Consider the following 21931-nt stretch of genomic DNA (forward strand, 5'->3'; position numbering starts at 1 on the left):
GAGGTGGCGGAGGAGGGAGAGAGAGATGGCGGAGGAGGAGGGAGGAGGAGGGAGGGAGAGAGAGAGAGAGATATGTATATTATTAATTATAGATAGTGAATCTGCTTATTGGGCGATTGATATTCTGCCAAGAACACTATCTACACACATACCCACAAGCACACACACTCCCCTAACGCACACCCACAAGCACACACACTCCCCTAACACACACACACACAGCACACACACTCCCCTAACACACACACACAAGCACACACACTCCCCTAACACACACCCACAAGCACACACACTCCCCTAACACACACACACAAGCACACACACACACAATCGCTGATTGCAAACACTGCTCATCTCCAAAATATTCACCCACAACTTCAGCTCTTGTGCTTTCTCTGCCAGCTTTCTCTATCTCTCCCTCTGCCAGCTCTCTCTTTCTCTTTCTCTCCCTCTTCCAGCTCTCTCTTTCTCTCCCTCTGCCAGCTCCCTCTTTCTCTCCCTCTGCCAGCTCTCTCTTTCTCTCCCTCTGCCAGTTCACTCTTTCTCTCCCTCTGCCAGCTCTCTCTTTCTCTCCCTCTGCCAGCTCTCTCTATCTCTCCCTCTGCCAGCTCTCTCTATCTCTCCCTCTGCCAGCTCTCTCTTTCTCTCCCTCTGCCAGCTCTCTCTATCTCTCCCTCTGCCAGCTCTCTCTATCTCTCCCTCTGCCAGCTCTCTCTATCTCTCCCTCTGCCAGCTCTCTCTTTCTCTCCCTCTGCCAGCTCTCTCTTTCTCTCCCTCTGCCAGCTCTCTCTTTCTCTCCCTCTGCCAGCTCTCTCTTTCTCTCCCTCTGCCAGCTCTCTCTTTCTCTCCCTCTGCCAGCTCTCTCTATCTCTCCCTCTGCCAGCTCTCTCTTTCTCTCCCTCTGCCAGCTCTCTCTTTCTCTCCCTCTGCCAGCTCTCTCTTTCTCTCCCTCTGCCAGCTTCTCTCTTTCTCTCCCTCTGCCAGTTCTCTCTTTCTCTCCCTCTGCCAGCTCTCTCTCTCTCCCTATCTCTCCCTCTGCCCAGTTCTCTCTTTCTCTCCCTCTGCCAGCTCTCTCTATCTCTCCCTATCTCTCCCTCTGCCAGTTCTCTCTTTCTCTCCCTCTGCCAGTTCTCTCTTTCTCTCCCTCTGCCAGCTCTCTCTATCTCTCCCTCTGCCAGTTCTCTCTATCTCTCCCTCTGCCAGCTTTCTCTTTCTCTCCCTCTGCCAGCTCTCTCTTTCTCTCCCTCTGCCAGTTCTCTCTATCTCTCCCTCTGCCACTTTCTCTTCTCTCCCTCTGCCAGCTCTCTCTTTCTCTCCCTCTGCCAGCTCTCTCTATCTCTCCCTCTGCCAGTTCTCTCTTTCTCTCCCTCTGCCAGCTCTCTCTATCTCTCCCTCTGCCAGCTCTCTCTTTCTCTCCCTCTTCCAGCTCTCTCTTTCTCTCCCTCTTCCAGCTCTCTCTTTCTCTCCCTCTGCCAGCTCTCTCTTTCTCTCCCTCTGCCAGCTCTCTCTTTCTCTCCCTCTGCCAGATCTCTCTATCTCTCCCTCTGCCAGCTCTCTCTATCTCTCCCTCTGCCAGTTCTCTCTTTCTCTCCCTCTGCCAGTTCTCTCTTTCTCTCCCTCTGCCAGTTCTCTCTATCTCTCCCTCTGCCAGCTCTCTCTTTCTCTCCCTCTGCCAGTTCTCTCTTTCTCTCCCTCTGCCAGTTCTCTCTATCTCTCCCTCTGCCAGCTCTCTCTTTCTCTCCCTCTGCCAGCTCTCTCTTTCTCTCCCTCTGCCAGCTCTCTCTATCTATCCCTCTGCCAGCTCCCTCTTTCTCTCCCTCTGCCAGCTCTCTCTATCTCTCCCTCTGCCAGCTCTCTCTATCTCTCCCTCTGCCAGCTCTCTCTATCTCTCCCTCTGCCAGCTCTCTCTATCTCTCCCTCTGCCAGCTCTCTCTATCTCTCCCTCTGCCAGCTCTCTCTATCTCTCCCTCTGCCAGCTCTCTCTATCTCTCCCTCTGCCAGTTCTCTCTTTCTCTCCCTCTGCCAGTTCTCTCTTTCTCTCCCTCTGCCAGTTCTCTCTATCTCTCCCTCTGCCAGCTCTCTCTTTCTCTCCCTCTGCCAGTTCTCTCTTTCTCTCCCTCTGCCAGTTCTCTCTATCTCTCCCTCTGCCAGCTCTCTCTTTCTCTCCCTCTGCCAGCTCTCTCTTTCTCTCCCTCTGCCAGCTCTCTCTATCTATCCCTCTGCCAGCTCCCTCTTTCTCTCCCTCTGCCAGCTCTCTCTATCTCTCCCTCTGCCAGCTCTCTCTATCTCTCCCTCTGCCAGTTCTCTCTTTCTCTCCCTCTGCCAGCTCTCTCTATCTCTCCCTCTGCCAGTTCACTCTTTCTCTCCCTCTGCCAGCTCTCTCTTTCTCTCCCTCTGCCAGCTCTCTCTTTCTCTCCCTCTGCCAGCTCTCTCTATCTCTCCCTATCTCTCCCTCTGCCAGCTCTCTCTTTCTCTCCCTCTGCCAGCTCTCTCTTTCTCTCCCTCTGCCAGCTCTCTCTTTCTCTCCCTCTGCCAGCTCTCTCTTTCTCTCCCTCTGCCAGTTCTCTCTTTCTCTCCCTCTGCCAGTTCTCTCTATCTCTCCCTCTGCCAGCTCTCTCTATCTCTCCCTATCTCTCCCTCTGCCAGTTCTCTCTATCTCTCCCTCTGCCAGCTCTCTCTATCTCTCCCTATCTCTCCCTCTGCCAGCTCTCTCTTTCTCTCCCTCTGCCAGTTCTCTCTTTCTCTCCCTCTGCCAGCTCTCTCTATCTCTCCCTCTGCCAGTTCTCTCTATCTCTCCCTCTGCCAGCTTTCTCTTTCTCTCCCTCTGCCAGCTCTCTCTTTCTCTCCCTCTGCCAGTTCTCTCTATCTCTCCCTCTGCCAGCTTTCTCTTTCTCTCCCTCTGCCAGCTCTCTCTTTCTCTCCCTCTGCCAGCTCTCTCTATCTCTCCCTCTGCCAGTTCTCTCTTTCTCTCCCTCTGCCAGCTCTCTCTATCTCTCCCTCTGCCAGCTCTCTCTTTCTCTCCCTCTTCCAGCTCTCTCTTTCTCTCCCTCTTCCAGCTCTCTCTTTCTCTCCCTCTGCCAGCTCTCTCTTTCTCTCCCTCTGCCAGCTCTCTCTTTCTCTCCCTCTGCCAGATCTCTCTATCTCTCCCTCTGCCAGCTCTCTCTATCTCTCCCTCTGCCAGTTCTCTCTTTCTCTCCCTCTGCCAGTTCTCTCTTTCTCTCCCTCTGCCAGTTCTCTCTATCTCTCCCTCTGCCAGCTCTCTCTTTCTCTCCCTCTGCCAGTTCTCTCTTTCTCTCCCTCTGCCAGTTCTCTCTATCTCTCCCTCTGCCAGCTCTCTCTTTCTCTCCCTCTGCCAGCTCTCTCTTTCTCTCCCTCTGCCAGCTCTCTCTATCTATCCCTCTGCCAGCTCCCTCTTTCTCTCCCTCTGCCAGCTCTCTCTATCTCTCCCTCTGCCAGCTCTCTCTATCTCTCCCTCTGCCAGCTCTCTCTATCTCTCCCTCTGCCAGCTCTCTCTTTCTCTCCCTCTGCCAGCTCTCTCTTTCTCTCCCATCCTCTCTCCATCCCTCCATCTCTTCCTCTGCCTTTTGGCTTCCTGTCAGTGGAAAGTTTAGTTTTGTTTTGCTGTTTTTCATCTGTCAAGACAGAAAGCTCAATACTCTGAACTGCTTGAGTCGTAAAACCAAAGGCTGAAATGACAGATTATGATGTTTCCAGTGCTTCATTTGTAAATTGGAATGTTCCGGAACCATCAGGGAGCATGACAGGGGGGAGTTCTGAGATGAGTTTCACACACTGGGAACATGTTTAGTAGTCGAGGGTCTGGGAAAAGTCTGGCCTTTTATAAGCGCATTTCATGCAGTTCTGTAGATGACTGGAGACTGGCAGAATATTTTTCAATAACTCACAAATGATGGAAATTGCAGGCTACTTTGACCCTGACAAACTGAGAATCTGAGATCAATAAAAATCGACCTTGTCTTGAGCCCATCAATAGTCTAGACCTAGATGTGTGGAGAATATGAGGAGAAAACAATATGAGGAGGAAATTATAGTCCTAAAAATACTTTCCAGTTTCACTGACTCACCTAATGATGCTCAGATCACTCACTGGTGATGGCCGATGTGTTCGTGCCAAAAGCCTCTCTCTCTCTCTTTTGTAAAACAGTATTTGGAAGTTGATGAAATATTTTGTCAGCCAACAGCAGACAGATTAGAGTCTTCTGTTTTCTGCAGGAGACATTTGCTTTCCTACCTGTGTTTTCCTGCGATTTGTATTTGAAATATTGTGAAAGGCCTGTTTTGTCTGCATGCTGTCGTTCACTGACAGATTTGCAGAACATTCCTGACTGTAGGTCTTGTTATTGGGCTACAATCCACAGCCAGGCAGTTTTTAAAAGAAGCTATTGATCCTCTGTGGCTAAATGATAGGCCTTCTCGTGGTGTAGTAGGACATTCTGAATGATTTCATTTCTTTCTGAACAGACAGCAGTAATTCTGTAACTAAATAAATGAAGTGCAACGCAGGAGAGACGGGAGTTGCAGGCTCATGTCTATCAGAACAAAGAGAGGGAGAGAGAACATAGAAAGTTCATCTCATTCTAGTTCTGTGAGAGATACAGGCTTGCTACTCACATTCGGCCCGCCCGAATCAACTATCAGGCCCGGCCCGGCCCGAATCAACTATCAGGCACGGCCCGCCCGAATCAACTATCAGGCCCGGCCCGGCCCGAATCAACTATCAGGCCCGGCCCGGCCCGAATCAACTATCAGGCCCGGCCCGGCCCGAATCAACTGTCAGGCCCGCCCCGAATCAACTGTCAGGCCCGGCCCGGCCCGAATCAACTGTCAGGCCCGGCCCGAATCAACTATCAGGCCCGCCCCGAATCAACTGTCAGGCCCGGCCCGGCCCGAATCAACTGTCAGGCCCGGCCCGAATCAACTGTCAGGCCCGGCCCGAATCAACTGTCAGGCCCGCCCCGAATCAACTGTCAGGCCCGGCCCGAATCAACTGTCAGGCCCGGCCCGGCCCGAATCAACTATCAGGCCCGCCCCGAATCAACTGTCAGGCCCGGCCCGAATCAACTATCAGGCCCGGCCCGAATCAACTATCAGGCCCGGCCCGAATCAACTATCAGGCCCGGCTGAACATCTACTTTTTAACATTACGTTTTTTGGGGGGGAGGGGGGGGGGGTGTGGGGGGGCAGGATAATTAACGAAGAGGCAATTCAAATTAACTTTGAACGCTTTTATAATATTTTTTACTTTATTTGTAATTATTTTTCATGCCACGAGAGGTACCTGATCCGGCTAAATAGGTTCTGGAACAAAACAGTCCAAAACGTAGAGGTGCAGGATCCTGTTCTGGCAGGATCAAATTAAGCACTGGATGTTTCTGTCATGACGATGTTTCTGTCATGATGATGTTTCTGTCATGACGATGTTTCTGTCATGATGATGTTTCTGTCATGATGATGTTTATGTCATGATGATGTTTCTGTCATGTTGATGTTTCTGTCATGACGATGTTTCTGTCATGACGATGTTTCTGTCATGACGATGTTTCTGTCATGACGATGTTTCTGTCATGACGATGTTTCTGTCATGATGATGTTTCTGTCATGACGATGTTTCTGTCATGACGATGTTTCTGTCATGACGATGTTTCTGTCATGATGATGTTTCTGTCATGACGATGTTTCTGTCATGATGATGTTTCTGTCATGATGTTTATGTCATGACGATGTTTCTGTCATGTTGATGTTTCTGTCATGTTGATGTTTCTGTCATGACGATGTTTCTGTCATGATGATGTTTCTGTCATGACGATGTTTCTGTCATGACGATGTTTCTGTCATGATGATGTTTCTGTCATGTTGATGTTTCTGTCATGATGATGTTTCTGTCATGATGATGTTTCTGTCATGTTGATGTTTCTGTCATGTTGATGTTTCTGTCATGATGATGTTTCTGTCATGACGACTCTCCTCCCTCCAGGATGCGGTGGTCCCCTATGTCATCCTGTGGCTCTGTGTGTCTCCATGGAGACCAGCACCTCCACCCCTTTACCCTCCACCTCCTGCCCTCCTCCCCAGCAGTGGTGCCCCTTCCTGGGCCGCTGCCTACCCCTAGCCAGCCCCTGCCACCCTGGATCCTGTGCCAACTGTACCCAGGCAGACACTCTGCCACCCGGGGCGCTGCGTCCTAGCTACAGCCTGGTGGATGAGGTGGTGGTTACACTGCCTGCTGGACCTGTTACACACATACTGGTGAGTGGATGGACAGACGCACACAGTCACACACACACACACACACACACACACACACACACACACACACACACACACACACACACACACACACACACACACACACACACACACAGTCACACACACACACACACACACACACACACACACACACACACACACACCAAATGAACACAATGATGAAAGAACAAAACACCTACAGTGATACACACAACTACACACAACAAACACAACTGGTACTTTTAAAACAAACTTACCTCCTCTCTCCTCCTCTTTTACCTCCTCTCTCCTCCTCTCCTTCCCTCTCAGGTGAGGGAGCGTGTCGAGGACCTGCTGGTCTCCCCCGGCGACATCATCGGCCTGCAGCACGACGCCGGCCCCGCCTCCCTGCTCCGCTGCGACCCTTCACCCCAGTCGCCGTGGCGACAGCCAATCCTGGCCCTCAACCAATCTGACTGGCTGTGGGCCAACTCCAACCAATCAGAAGGTTCCGTGGACCTGGACCAGAGCGTTGAAATAACCCTGGAGGATGTTCGAGGAGGAGGCTGGGTTGTGGACATGGTCTGCCCGATCAGGGTGCTCTACGTTGGGCATAGTGAGACCCAGCTACAGGGGTCCCAGCTCTCCTCCGGCCTCCCCCAGCCGGGGCTCTATAGCCTGGAGGTGACCTCCGACGACCCTGCCTTCCCCGTCACGGCATCATGTCCTGTCCGCGTGGTCCCTCCCCTGGGCCTCACCGTCCTCCACCCCCCCTCTCAGAACGGAACCTACTACTTCAGGTAATGTGTTGTGTTGTGTTGTGTTGTGTTGTGTTGTGTTGTGTTGGTGTTGTGTTGTGTGTGTGTTTGATTGGATTGGATTCATAAATTACTTCATTAATATTCTGTCTTGTATATTCTGTTTATTGTAAGATATTATCAGTACCATTTCACCTGGTCAAATTCCTGGTACATGTGAATTAATGTACTTGGCAAATACAAATGATTGTGATTGTGATCCAGGCCCAACCAGACGGTGGTTCTGCTCCGGGTCCACTCCCAGTACGGAGCCAAAGTCCACTGGCAGGGAAGCAACCAGAGTGTCCTCTTCCAGGACCACTGCCCCCCTGACTTCCTGCCCACTGTGGGGGAGTGTAGAGGGGCAGGCAGGGCAGGAGAACCAGGGAGAGGGGTGGGGGACCAGAGCCACAGTCTGTTTGCGGTGATAGATCTGGGGCTAGGGGAGGAGAGGGGGCCGGTGGTGGTGAATCTGTCAGCACACAGGTCAGATATCTCTATGATTCTATACATCCCTACACTGAAAAAAGGGTGCGTTCTAGAACTTAAACGGGATCTTCGGCTGTTCCAATAGGAGAACCCTTTGGTTCCAGGTAGAACCCTTTTGGTTCCATGTTCCACAGAGGGTTCTACATGCAACCCAAAATGTTTCTACCCTGGAAACAAAAAGGGTTCTGCCTGGAACCAAAAAGGGTTCTGCTATGGGGACAGCGAAGAACCCTTCTGGAACCCTTTACTCTAAGAGTGTATCTACATACAGTATATCTACATACAGTATATCTACATACAGTATATCTACATACAGAATATCTACATACAGTGTGATCGTACATACAGTATATCTACATACAGTATATCTACATACAGTATATCTACATACATTATATCACATATAGTGTATCTACATACAGTATATCTACATACAGTATATCTACATACAGTATATCTACATACAGTATATCTACATACAGAATATCTACATACATTATATCACATATAGTGTATCTACATACAGTATATCTACATACAGTATATCTACATACAGTATATCTACATACAGAATATCTACATACATTATATCACATATAGTGTATCTACATACAGTATATCTACATACAGTATATCTACATACAGTGTGATTGTATAGACAGTATATCTACATACAGTATATCTACATACAGAATATCTACATACATTATATCACATATAGTATATCTACATACAGTATATCTACATACAGTATATCTACATACAGTATATCTACACACAGTGTGATTGTACAGTATATATATATATATACAGTATATCACATACAGTATATCTACATACAGTATATCTACATACAGTATATCTACATACAGTGTGATTGTATAGACAGTATATCTACATACAGTATATCTACATACAGAATATCTACATACATTATATCACATATAGTATATCTACATACAGTATATCTACATACAGTATATCTACATACAGTATATCTACACACAGTGTGATTGTACAGTATATATATATATACAGTATATCACATACAGTATATCTACATACAGTATATCTACATACAGTATATCTACATACAGTATATCTACACACAGTGTGATTGTACAGTATATATATATACAGTATATCACATACAGTATATCTACATACAGTATATCTACATACAGTATATCTACATACAGTGTGATTGTATAGACAGTATATCCACATACAGTATATCTACATACAGTATATCTACACACAGTGTGATTGTACAGTATATATATATACAGTATATCACATACAGTATATCTACATACAGTATATCTACATACAGTATATCTACATACATTGTGATTGTACAGTATATATATATATATATATACAGTATATCACATACAGTATATCTACATACAGTATATCTACATACAGTATATCTACATACAGTGTGATTGTACAGTATATATATATACAGTATATCACATACAGTATATCTACATACAGTATATCTACATACAGTATATCTACACACAGTGTGATTGTACAGTATATATACATACAGTATATCACATACAGTATATCTACATACAGTATATCTACACACAGTGTGATTGTACAGTATATATATATACAGTATATCACATACAGTATATCTACATACAGTATATCTACATACAGTGTGATTGTATAGTCAGTATATTAGTCTGTTAGGGAAGCTAACACAAGTCTTCAAGTCTCAATGTTGCTCATCACGTGTGTGTGTGTGTGTGTGTGTGTGTGTGTGTGTGTGTGTGTGTGTGTGTGTGTGTGTGTGTGTGTGTTGTCCACAGCGAGGTGACGGAGGCCAGTCTCAGCCTGTTGGTCGGGGTGGAGGAACCTCTGAGAGGTCTGGTGGTCCAGCCTCATCCCAGACACAGAGTCCTCATGGAATCAGTCGTGGTGAGTTCAATGTGTGTGTGTGTTGGGGGTGTGTTGGGTGTGTTTGTGTTGGGGGTGTGTTGGGTGTGTTTGTGTTGGGGGTGTGTTGGGTGTGTTTGTGTTGGGGGTGTGTTGGATGTGTTTGTGTTGGGGGTGTTGGGTGTTTGTGTTGGGGTGTGTGTGTGTGTGTGTGTGTGTGTGTGTGTGTGTGTGTGTGTGTGTGTGTGTGTGTGTGTGTGTGTGTGTGTGTGTGTGTGTGTGTGTGTGTTTGTGTTGGGGGTGTGTTGGGTGTGTTTGTGTTGGGGGTGTGTGTTGGGGGTGTTGGGTGTGTGTGTGTGTGTGTGTGTGTGTGTGTGTGTGTGTGTGTGTGTGTGTGTGTGTGTGTGTGTGTGTGTGTGTGTGTGTTGGGGTGTGTTGGGTGTGTTTGTGTTGGGGGTGTGTGTTGGGGGTGTTGGGTGTGTGTGTGTGTGTGTGTGTGTGTGTGTGTGTGTGTGTGTGTGTGTGTGTGTGTGTGTGTGTGTGTGTGTGTGTGTGTGATCTCCTCTCTGTGTGTTCCAGAGCTATACTGCTGCTGTAGAGGGAGGTTCCAACCCAACCTTTAAATGGACAGTGGATGATAAGCCCTACTTCACCTACTACAACACAGTGCTGAACATTATATACCAGAACCCAGCTGTCTACAAACTATCGGTGAGACACACACACACACACACACACACACACACACACACACACACACACACACACACACACACACACACACACACACACACACACACACACACACACCACGCACACACACACACACACACACAATACAACATAGATGACACTGATATGGGCCCCTGCCTTGGTTGATGCTGGTTTGGTGTTGGTTAAAGATAGGTAGTAAAGCTAAGCTAATGTCTAGCTACTTTGAACTTTGACATCCATGTACTGCTGCTTTTGGCATCAGCTTTCACCAGATCTCAAAGGACACTCCCCACCAACTCATCCACCACTTCTGTGCAACACCAGCATGACAAATACAAAGAGTTCAAATCCTAGATCTGTACTTATGGGAAATCTCTACCTCAGAAATGTGATGGGAAACCTTGCCTTCATAACAGAGTTATAACAGAGTTATAACAGAGTTATGAAGAACGTGCCGTAAGCTCCGTCCACAGCTAGCTTGAAATGTCACCCATGGAACTATCCAATTGGTACCTTTTTGTAGAGCTCAATTGGTTGGTACGTTGTCAAGGAGGGCGGTCACGTGTTTTGAATCAGAGGAAGACTGGTTGGACCTCGGTATGGGGACCGGGACAGTAGAGGAAGATATACTGTGTGTTTTGAATCAGAGGAAGACTGGTTGGACCTCGGTGTGGGGACCGGGACAGTAGAGGAAGATATACTGTGTGTTTTGAATCAGAGGAAGACTGGTTGGACCTCGGTGTGGGGACCGGGACAGTAGAGGAAGATATACTGTGTGTTTTGAATCAGAGGAAGACTGGTTGGACCTCGGTGTGGGGACCGGGACAGTAGAGGAAGATATACTGTGTGTTTTGAATCAGAGGAAGACTGGTTGGATCTCGGTGTGGGGACCGGGACAGTAGAGGAAGATATACTGTGTGTTTTGAATCAGAGGAAGACTGGTTGGAGCTCGGTGTGGGGACCGGGACAGTAGAGGAAGATATACCTTGAGCAGCACACTGGTATCGGTTTCACCTTTATAAACCCCCAGTAGTGCTGTTAGTATCTTGACATAGGACCTTGTGAAAGCTGTCCCTCATAAAGGACAATAAACAATCAATCCATCAATGAATCAACGGATAAGGGGGAGCTCTCATCCCCCTGTCCACCAGCCATATGGAACAGACACCTGCTGGGATTAGGTAGAAGCAGAGAGAGATATGTGGAGAGTTGGGCCAACTTTTAGATTTTGGAATGTTCTAGACATTCCGTTACATAGCATTGTTAAATATTCCCCATGTAATGTTAATGGGGAGTTAAGATGGCTGCCGTAGAATGTTGACCTGTAAATACATCACAATGCAGAAACCTCAATACTGAAGTAGCTATCAATCAATCAACCAGTCAATCTCCTCCTATCCCACAGGTGATGGCGATGAACCATGTGAGCAACCTGACGGACCACTTCAACGTGACGGTCGACCGTATGAACCCCATGGTCAACCTCACGGTCACCGGCGTGCCTGGCGTGGTCACGCAGGGCTCGGACCAGTTCCTGACCACCTCGGTGGTCCTGGATATGTCCGTGGACGCCACCTTCCGGTAGGTTGTAGTGTGTTAGAGACACATGTCTACATCTCTCTAAGACTGTCTCCTATACATGTCTACATCTCTCTGAGACTGTCTCCTATACATGTATACATCTCTCTGAGACTGTCTCCTATACATGTATACATCTCTCTAAGACTGTCTCCTATACATGTATACATCTCTCTAAGACTGAGACTGTCTCCTATACATGTATACATCTCTCTGAGACTGAGACTGTCTCCTATACATGTATACATCTCTCTGAGACTGAGACTGTCTCCTATACATGTATACATCTCTCTGAGACTGAGACTGTCTCCTATACATGTATACATCTCTCTGAGACTGAGACTGTCTCCTATACATGTATACATCTCTCTGAGACTGAGACTGTCTCCTATACATGTATACATCTCTCTGAGACTGTCTCCTATGCATGTATACATCTCTCTGAGACTGTCTCCTATGCATGTATACATCTCTCTGAGACTGAGACTGTCTCCTATACATGTATACATCTCTCTGAGACTAAGACTGTCTCCTATACATGTATACATCTCTCTGAGACTGTCTCCAATACATGTATACATCTCTCTGAGACTGTCTCCTATGCATGTATACATCTCTCTGAGACTGTCTCCTATACATGTATACATCTCTCTGAGACTGTCTCCTATACATGTATACATCTCTCTGAGACTGTCTCCTATACATGTATACATCTCTCTGAGACTGTCTCCTATACATGTATACATCTCTCTGAGACTGTCTCCTTTACATGTATACATCTCTCTGAGACTGAGACTGTCTCCTATACATGTATACATCTCTCTGAGACTGTCTCCTATACATGTATACATCTCTCTGAGACTGTCTCCTATGCATGTATACATCTCTCTGAGACTGTCTCCTATACATGTATACATCTCTCTGAGACTGTCTCCTATACATGTATACATCTCTCTGAGACTGTCTCCTATACATGTATACATCTCTCTGAGACTGTCTCCTATACATGTATACATCTCTCTGAGACTGTCTCCTATACATGTATACATCTCTCTGAGACTGTCTCCTATACATGTATACATCTCTCTGAGACTGTCTCCTATACATGTATACATCTCTCTGAGACTGTCTCCTATACATGTATACATCTCTCTGAGACTGTCTCCTATACATGTATACATCTCTCTGAGACTGTCTCCTATACATGTATACATCTCTCTGAGACTGTCTCCTATGCATGTATACATCTCTCTGAGACTGTCTCCTATACATGTATACATCTCTCTGAGACTGTCTCCTATACATGTATACATCTCTCTGAGACTGTCTCCTATACATGTATACATCTCTCTGAGACTGAGACTGTCTCCTATACATGTATACATCTCTCTGAGACTGTTGAGACTGTCTCCTATACATGTATACATCTCTCTGAGACTGTCTCCTATGCATGTATACATCTCTCTGAGACTGTCTCCTATACATGTATACATCTCTCTGAGACTGGTCTCCTATACATGTATACATCTCTCTGAGACTGTCTCCTATACATGTATACATCTCTCTGAGACTGAGACTGTCTCCTATACATGTATACATCTCTCTGAGACTGAGACTGTCTAGCTGCCTCTCCTTTCCCCGCTCCCTCTTTTTTTCTCTCTCTCTCTCTCTTTAACACATGCATGACGCGAGCTCACACACACACACACACACACACACACACACACACACACACACACACACACACACACACACACACACACAGACAGACAGACAGACAGACAGACAGACAGACAGACAGACAGACAGACAGACAGACAGACAGACAGACAGACAGACAGACAGACAGACAGACAGACACACACAGACACACACAGACACACACAGTCTCTGTGTGTGATAATGGCAGGGTTTTGATTTACAGTCTTGTGGTTAGAGCAGATTGCTGACAGGAATGTTCCCCTCCGTTTCGCGTTCTCCTTCCCTCTCTCTACACTCTATCGTTTTACCTCCATCTCCCTCCCTCCTTCCCTCAGTCTCTCTTCACTCTCTTGTTCATCTCAGCGAGCGATCCAGAGTTTCCACTCCTCTCTCTCCAAGCCCTCCACTGCTTCTCAGACACTAGTGTGTGTGTGTGTGTGTGTGTGTGTGTGTGTGTGTGTGTGTGTGTGTGTGTGTGTGTGTGTGTGTGTGTGTGTGTGTGTGTGTGTGTGTGTGTGTGTGTGTGTGTGTGTGTTTTTCTGTTTGACTGGATTGATTGTATTGACAACATTGTGCCCTGTCCCCCAGGTGGTCGTTTGGAGACGGAGGATACCAGGAGTATGACTTTAAACCTCCATACAACACCTCCCTGTTCCCTCCCCTACCAGACTCCCCTACACAGGTGCTCCTGCCCAACAAAGTCAAATACAAGTACCCCCAGCCAGGTCTGTTAATCCACCTCTATACTGGTTCATAGTATTCATGCTATATTTACAGTATATTATTTAAAAACAGCTGGTTTTACAGAAATCCCGGTTAGAAGATTACCGGATTCAGGAGGAAATAAGTAGGAAATCTAGAATCCTCCAACCTGCATTTCTGGCAAACCGGGGAATTTTGGCAATGTTACCAACCCTATCTGGGAGTGTCACTGGGAATGTCTTGTTACATTTTGGAAAAGAGGACAATGTCATGCTTTTCTCTTTCCCCCTCCCTGTCTCTCTGTAGGAGTGTACACCGTCCTGGTGTCTGTGTCTAACCATTACGAGAACAGAACCCAGCGCATCGACATGCACGTCTACAGTGTCCTTACCCACGTCGACATAGAAACAGAGCCGCGCCTCCTCCAGGCCGGCCAACCAGCAGCTTTTGAGGCTCACGCCTTGCCCTCGGCCTATGGCATCGTCTATACGTGGGATTTTGGCGATGGCTCCGCCTCCAGGGAGGGTCCTCAACGTCGGGTCAACCACACCTACGGCGTCGGCCACAGTGGCGTCCATAACGTGTGTGTGTCCGTGAATAATACCATCAGCTGGACGGAGGCCTGCGCTGAGATGTTGGTGTACGAGGAGATTAAAGGGTTAACGGCGACCTCCTCCGCCCCGACCGAGCTCAACACCCCGACGATGGTCTCTGCACACCTGGAGGCAGGTAACAACGTCACCTGGAGCTTCGACATGGGCGACGGGTCCGTGGTGACGACGGCGGGTTCCGAGGTTCCGCACACCTACGTGAAAGACGGGAACTACACGGTGAACGTGACGGCGTGGAACGCGGTGAGCGCCCGCTGGACCCTGGTACCTGTCCAGGTGTTCGTGCTGCAGGTGGTGAGGCTGGAGCCGGCGGGCTGCGTCCAGGAGCTGACCCAGGTCGACTTCCAGGCCTTCGTTTCGGGGAATGCCTCCTCTCACCTGTATGAGTGGAGCTTCGGGGACGGGACCCCCAACCAGACACACCGGGGCAGCCCCAGGATCAGCCACTCCTACTGGGGCAGCGGGGACTACCATCTCTCCCTGCTGCTGTCCAGCGGCGTCAACAAGGCCAACTTCTTTGCGTGGGTGTGCGTCCAGCCGGCGGTGTCCAACGTGACCCTGACCCCAGAGAAGAACAACTTCAGACTGGGGGAGGAGAGCCGGTTCAGGGCCAGCGCCCGGCCAGACTTCGACTACACCTACCTTTGGGATTTTGGGGTGATTGACGACTCTACACCTGTCCAGGGCCATAAGGACATGGTGTTCACCTATAAAAACCCTGGTCAGTATCTGGTGACGGTCACTGTGTCCAACAACATCTCCTGCAGTAACGACAGCGTCCTGATTCAGATCCAGCGGCCGGTAGGACTGGTTCTGATTCAACATAACGGGACTAGATCCAATAACCTGACTCTGAGGGAGGTGTACCTCTTCACCACCTCTTCGCTGGCGCCCGCCAGCCTCTACACCTGGGATTTTGGCGACGGAACGCCCCTCACCCCCGGGCCGAACGTGACACACGCCTACAACGTCTCTGGAGTCTTCAATGTCACGCTGACGGCGGCAAACCCGGTGAGCAGCAACCACACCCGGGTTGCCGTGGCGGTCCTGGCACCCATCCGCGGCCTGGTGGTCAACGCTGATCGGGTCAACGTCCCCATAAACGCCACAGTCAACTTCAAGGCTCACCTCGAGGAAGGCGACGGTGTGCGGTTTTCGTGGAACCTGTGTGACGGCTGCACGCCCAGGCTCCAAGAATGGAAGACTCATTACACCTTCCGGTCGGTGGGGACGTACAACGTCATCGTCACCGCAGAGAGCGACGTGGGCTCAGCCCAGGCCAGCATATACATCTACGTGCTGCGGGAGCTGGAGGGGCTGCAGATCCAGCCTGAGGAGGAGATGGGGGGTGAGCGGGGGTGCTGCTACGCTACGAACCGCGTGCTCCACCTCCAGGCCGCGCTGAGGGAAGGGACCAACATGTCCTTCAGCTGGAACCTCCTCAGGGAGTTGGCGCCGGTCAGCACTGCGCTCAACCTCAGCGGGAAGACCATCCCGGTCAACTTCTCCACCCCTGGTCCCTGTGACGTCTTCCTGCGGGCCACCAACCTCCTCGGAACGCTCACGGTGAACAGAACCATCCAGTTCCTCGATCCGGTTGGAGAGCTGTACCTGGAGACCAGCGTCAACCCCGTGGCGGTCAACTCCTCCACTAACCTGACGGTGTTGGCCAGTAAAGGATCGGACCTGCAGTACCGGTGGTCGGTTGATGAGGGCGCTCTAGGCTGGAATGAGCCCTCTGTGGTTCATTGGTTCACTGGTCCAGGAATGAAGGTCGTTACCGTGGAAGTGTCCAATGAGGTCAGCGCCGAGACGGTGTCGAAGTTCATTGACGTCCAGGAAGTGGTAATGGGAGTGACGTTCTCTACGACTAACGTCACGGAGCAGAACTTTGTGGCCACCGGCGTCAATGTCTCCCTCCATGGAGAATTAAGGACCGGCACCAACGTATCTTGGACCTGGCTGTTGCTGGGCAGAACAAAAATGGGACGGAGGGTGTCCCACGTGTTCCAGGAACCAGGGCCGTTCACCGTTATGCTAAACGCTACCAACGACGTTAGCAGCGAGGGGTTTTCCAGAGAGTTGACGGTACAGGATAAGATTCAGGGGTTGGAGCTGAGGGCCAGTAAGAGGATCGCGGCGGTCGGGGAGAGGGTGGAGTTTACCATCGCCAAGGCGTCAGGGACGAACGTCAGCTTCATCCTCAGCATCAGCGGAGACTCGACCGTGTTCGGCCTCAACCAGACCTACGTTCACCAGTTCAGCCGGGTCGACACCTACATGATAAACCTGACCGCACACAACCAGGTGAGATACAGGACTTCCAGGGGAGAATGCTATGTATCGTGTTTACATTACCTTTTTGTGTTAACAATTTATTTTTGTTAAGCATTTTAATATCGTTGTAGTTGATAACATTTTTTAGAACTCAATACAATTTCTTTACATATATTGTCATATGTTATGATAGTTGATGTTTGTTGTGTTTTTCTTTGTCTTGTTTTACCGTAATCTCATCATTTCCCCAGGTGAGTTCTGAGCGGCGCCACCTGCAGGTGGAGGTGATGGAGCCAGTGAGCAGGCTGAGTATCCTGGACTGCTGTGATGCCGCCATGCCTGTGGGCGTCAAGAAGACCTTCGTAGCCGACATCCTAACAGGAAACCCTGTGACCTTCCTGTGGACCTTTGACCTTAACCACCACCCCCTTCCCCACATCGGGAAGGAGGTGACCTACAACCCCGACCAGGCCGGGTCACTCACCATCTACCTGAGGTAAGGTAACAACTGAGTACGGGGCTAGAGACGCAAAGGGATCAGTTCCCGCTGGCGTCGCCAAGACCAAAATGTAGGCTATTAAAAGTCTGTACTGTAAGTCTGTACTGTAAGTCTGTTGTAAATGAGGTCGTGTCAGTCACCCTCTAGTTGAGGTGACTTACCAACTGAATATGGGGCTCACTACACAAAGGTTGTGGGTTCTGCCAGAACCATCAATGCTCTCTGTTGAGGTACCAACTGAGCCAGAATTCCCAGGTTTTACAGACATCCTGGTTGGAGGTTCCAGGATATCCTGCTGATTCTCTTCTGATTTCGGGAATCTTCTAACCAGGATTTTTGGAAATGCTGGTAATGTGGGGAAAGTTACTGTAATTTTGTAACCCTACGAACAATGCCAAGGTTGTTGGTTCGATTCCCACTGGGGCCACCGATATGAAAATCTGCACACTCTGTTACATGTTGCTTTGTATTTTCTATCTGCTAAACGATTTCTTTCTTAATGCATCCAGGGTGTTCAACTTGCTAAACGGCCAGAACATCACCAAGCACATCCAGGTGCAGAACGTTCTGACAGAGGCCCGGGTGGAGGCCCAGCCCAGAGACACCTTCATCAACAAGACGGTGATGCTAACGGTGGGCATCACGCCTCAATCCACACCCGTTACCTACCTGTGGGACTTTAAGGACGGCTCTGCGCCCCTGCTCTCTACCACCTCCTCTGTTGAACATGTGTACGCGTCCCCAGGTCAATACCTGGTCCAGGTATACTAGCTTTCTATTAATTATCATCGTCGTGTTTTTTACATGTTTATTTTCATGTGTTTCTTGATTTTGTATGAATGACAGCGAATCCAATTTCCCTTTTCTAGTGACTTTCTATAAGTACAACTATAATAAACATTATGTCTACTGTACAATACCGTTTTATTACACAAAGCTACACTTACAATTCTCTAACACCATTTTGTAACACTGAGATAGTTGTCATTCTTCCTCCCACCACTAGGGAATTTTCAGCACCCTAAATAAGGTTATGCTTCTACTATGGATAAACATTATTTTACACAAAGTAACAGTTTTGATTCACCTTCCCACTATTACTGTAAACCAACCCCCCAACCCCATTTTATAACAAACACAAATGTTATAAACACAGATTGACCGTAATTCTCCTCCCCACCACTAGGTGAACTGTAGTAACTTGGTGAGCTGGGTGGTAGCCAGGGTGGAGGTGACCATCAGGGTGTTGGAGTGTGAGGAGCCAGAGGTTCAGGTAGTTCAGGCTCCTAGGCTAGCCATCTGGCGCTACCAGCCCACCCTGGTGGAGGCTAGCGTGGACCTGAAGGCTTGCATCCGCTACGGAGCCCAGTACCTCTGGGAGATCTTCTCCACCCCGCACTGCAACTACGACCACTCGGTACCACTTCTTAAATCAATATGTTGTTCTGTATTGTGTTGATTATCCACTGTCAATAATACAATCTCAAACAATTGACCCTTCGCTAAGCCCCGCCCCCTTGGCTACTGTTGCAACCTCGGGGGGAAAAGCTCTGGGCCAGATCTTTGTGAAGCGTCAATTGTTGCACCTCAGCAGTCAAGTTTTCAAGATGGAGCACTTTCAGTACAGAGCAAAAACTGTGGTGATGATGCGTTGTGACTCTATTCACCCTCCGACCTCCAGGTGGCAGCACCTCTGGCCTCTAAGATCCCTCTCCCGGGGGAAGTAGACGTGCGACGGCTGCAGCTCTCGGTGCCCAAGATGGCTCTGCGTTCGGGGAACTACTCGCTGGTGTTCTCCCTGTCCTACCAGGGGGTTCCCCTGAGGAAGGCTGCCTGTCTACAGCTAACCGTCATGGCCGCCCGCCTGGTACCTATCATAGAGGGAGGGACCTACAGGTAAGAGGGGCAGATGCCGTTGAAGGAGTAGTTCTTTTTTTTTAACAATAAAAATAACCGAAGAACACAATAAAATCACTGATTGCAGGCCAAAATAAAAATAAGATTTAAAAACCTTAAAGGAGGAGTTCAGTATTTGTAAACTCTGTTAGATGGTTATGGGCCAGGAGAAACTGTAATCCATAGTCCATTGTAGACTACTTTCAGGGGCCAGGGGAAAACTGTAATCCATAGTCCATTGTAGACTACTTTCAGGGGCCAGGGGAAAACTGTAATCCATAGTCCATTGTAGACTACTTTCAGGGGCCAGGAGAAACTGTAATCCATAGTCCATTGTAGACTACTTTCAGGGGCCAGGGGAAACTGTAATCCATAGTCCATTGTAGACTACTTTCAGGGGCCAGGAGAAACTGTAATCCATAGTCCATTGTAGACTACTTTCAGGGGCCAGGAGAAACTGTAATCCATAGTCCATTGTAGACTACTTTCAGGGGCTAGGAGAAACTGTAATTCATAGTCCAGTGTAGACTACTTTCAGGGGCCAGGAGAAACTGTAATCCATAGTCCATTGTAGACTACTTTCAGGGGCCAGGAGAACTGTAATCCATAGCCCATTGTAGACTACTTTCAGGGGCCAGGAGAACTGTAATTCATAGCCCATTGTGGACTACTTTCAGGGGCCAGGAGAAACTGTAATCCATAGTCCATTGTAGACTACTTTCAGGGGCCAGGAGAACTGTAATTCATAGCCCATTGTGGACTACTTTCAGGGTGAGGAACCATCTAACATCAAGTTGTAAAAACCTGAACTACTCCTTTTAGGGTAAAACAAAACAACATCCCTTGTTTTGTTTTCAGATCATGAAATGATCCTTTTTACTGCACTTGAAATAAAGTTATCTCTGATGTGGTACTTCCAGGGTGTGGTCCAGGACCCAGGACCTGCAGCTGAGTGCTGAGCAGAGCTATGATCCCAACATGAACCTGGACAGCCAGTCACTACTCTACTACCACTGGGACTGTGTCACTACCTCCAAGGTAAGAACACACAGTTGAAGTCAGAAGTTTACGTAGACTTAGGTTGGAGTCATTAAAACTTGTTTTTCAACCACTCCACAAATTTCTTGTTAACAAACTATAGTTTTGGCAAGTCGGTTAGGACATCTACCTTGTGCTTGACACAAGTAATTTTTCCAACAATTGTTTACAGACAGATTATTTGACTTATAATTCACTGTATCACAATTCCAGTGGGTCAGAAGTTTACATACACTAAGTTGACTGTGCCTTTAAACAGCTTGGAAAATTCCAGAAAATGATTTCATGGCTTTAGCTTCTGATAGGCTAATTGACGTCATTTGAGTCAATTGGAGGTGTACCTGTGGATGTATTTCAAGGCCTACCTTCAAACTCAGTGCCTCTTTGCTTGACATCATGGGAAAATCAAAAGAAATCAGCCAAGACCTCAGAAAAAAAATTGGAGACCTCCACGAGTCTGGTTCATCCTTGGGAGCAATTTCCAAACGCCTGAAGGTACCACGTTCATCTGTACAAACAATAGTACGCAAGTATAAACACCATGGGACCACGCAGCCGTCATACCACTCAGGAAGGAGAAGTGTTCTGTCTCCTAGAGATGAACATACTTTGGTGCGAAAAGTGCAAATCAATACCAGAACAACAGCAAAGGACCTTGTGAAGATGCTGGAGGAAACAGGTACAAAAGTATCTATAGCCACAGTAAAACGAGTCTTATATCAACTTAACCTGAAAGGCCGCTCAGCAAGGAAGAAGCCACTGCTCCAAAACCGCCATAAAAAAAAAGCCAGACTACGGTTTGCAACTGCACATGGGGACAAAGATCGTACTTTTTGGAGAAATGTCCTCTGGTCTGAGGAAACAAAAATAGAACTGTTTGGCCATAATGACCATCGTTATGTTTGGAGGAAAAAGGGGGAGGCTTGCAAGTCGAAGAACACCATCCCAACCTTGAAGCACGGGGGTGGCAGCATCATGTTGTGGGGGTGCTTTGCTGCAGGAGGGACTGGTGTACTTCACAAAATAGATGGCATCATGTGGATGGAAAATTATGTGGATATATTGAAGCAACATCTCAAGACATCAGTCAGGAAGTTAAAGCTTGGTCGCAAATGGGTCTTCCAAATGGACAATGACCCCAAGCATACTTCCAAAGTTGTGGCAAAATGGCTTAAGGACAACAAAGTCAAGGTATTGGGAGTGGCCATCACATAGCCCTGACCTCAATCCTATAGACATTTTTTGGGCAGAACTGAAAAGGCGTGTGCGAGCTATGAGGCCTACAAACCTGACTCAGTTACACCAGCTCTGTCAGGAGGAATGGGCCAAAATCCACCCAACTTATTGTGGGATGCTTGTGGAAGGCTACCCGAAACGTTTGACCCAAGTTAAACAATTTAAAGGCAATGCTACCAAATACACTAGAGTGTATGTGAACTTCTGACCCGCAGGGAATGTGATGAAAGAAATAAAAGCTGAAATAAATAATT

General features: G+C 48.1%; 1 protein-coding gene across 1 annotated transcript in view; it reads left to right on the top strand.

Moving 5' to 3' along the window:
- LOC106592167 (polycystin-1) overlaps positions 1-21931 on the top strand; it is a 184731-nt gene that overhangs the window by 68187 nt on the left and 94613 nt on the right. Inside the window, 13 exon segments of the mRNA XM_045709451.1 lie at positions 5996-6267; positions 6577-7046; positions 7269-7529; positions 9359-9467; positions 10005-10136; positions 11545-11720; positions 14007-14143; positions 14427-17038; positions 17260-17504; positions 18017-18269; positions 18694-18924; positions 19189-19403; positions 20324-20441. Coding sequence (XP_045565407.1) covers positions 5996-6267; positions 6577-7046; positions 7269-7529; positions 9359-9467; positions 10005-10136; positions 11545-11720; positions 14007-14143; positions 14427-17038; positions 17260-17504; positions 18017-18269; positions 18694-18924; positions 19189-19403; positions 20324-20441 — 5231 coding nt within the window.

This window comes from Salmo salar, chromosome ssa02 (genome assembly GCF_905237065.1).
Source record: "Salmo salar chromosome ssa02, Ssal_v3.1, whole genome shotgun sequence".
In the NCBI taxonomy this organism is placed as follows: Eukaryota; Metazoa; Chordata; class Actinopteri; order Salmoniformes; family Salmonidae; genus Salmo; species Salmo salar.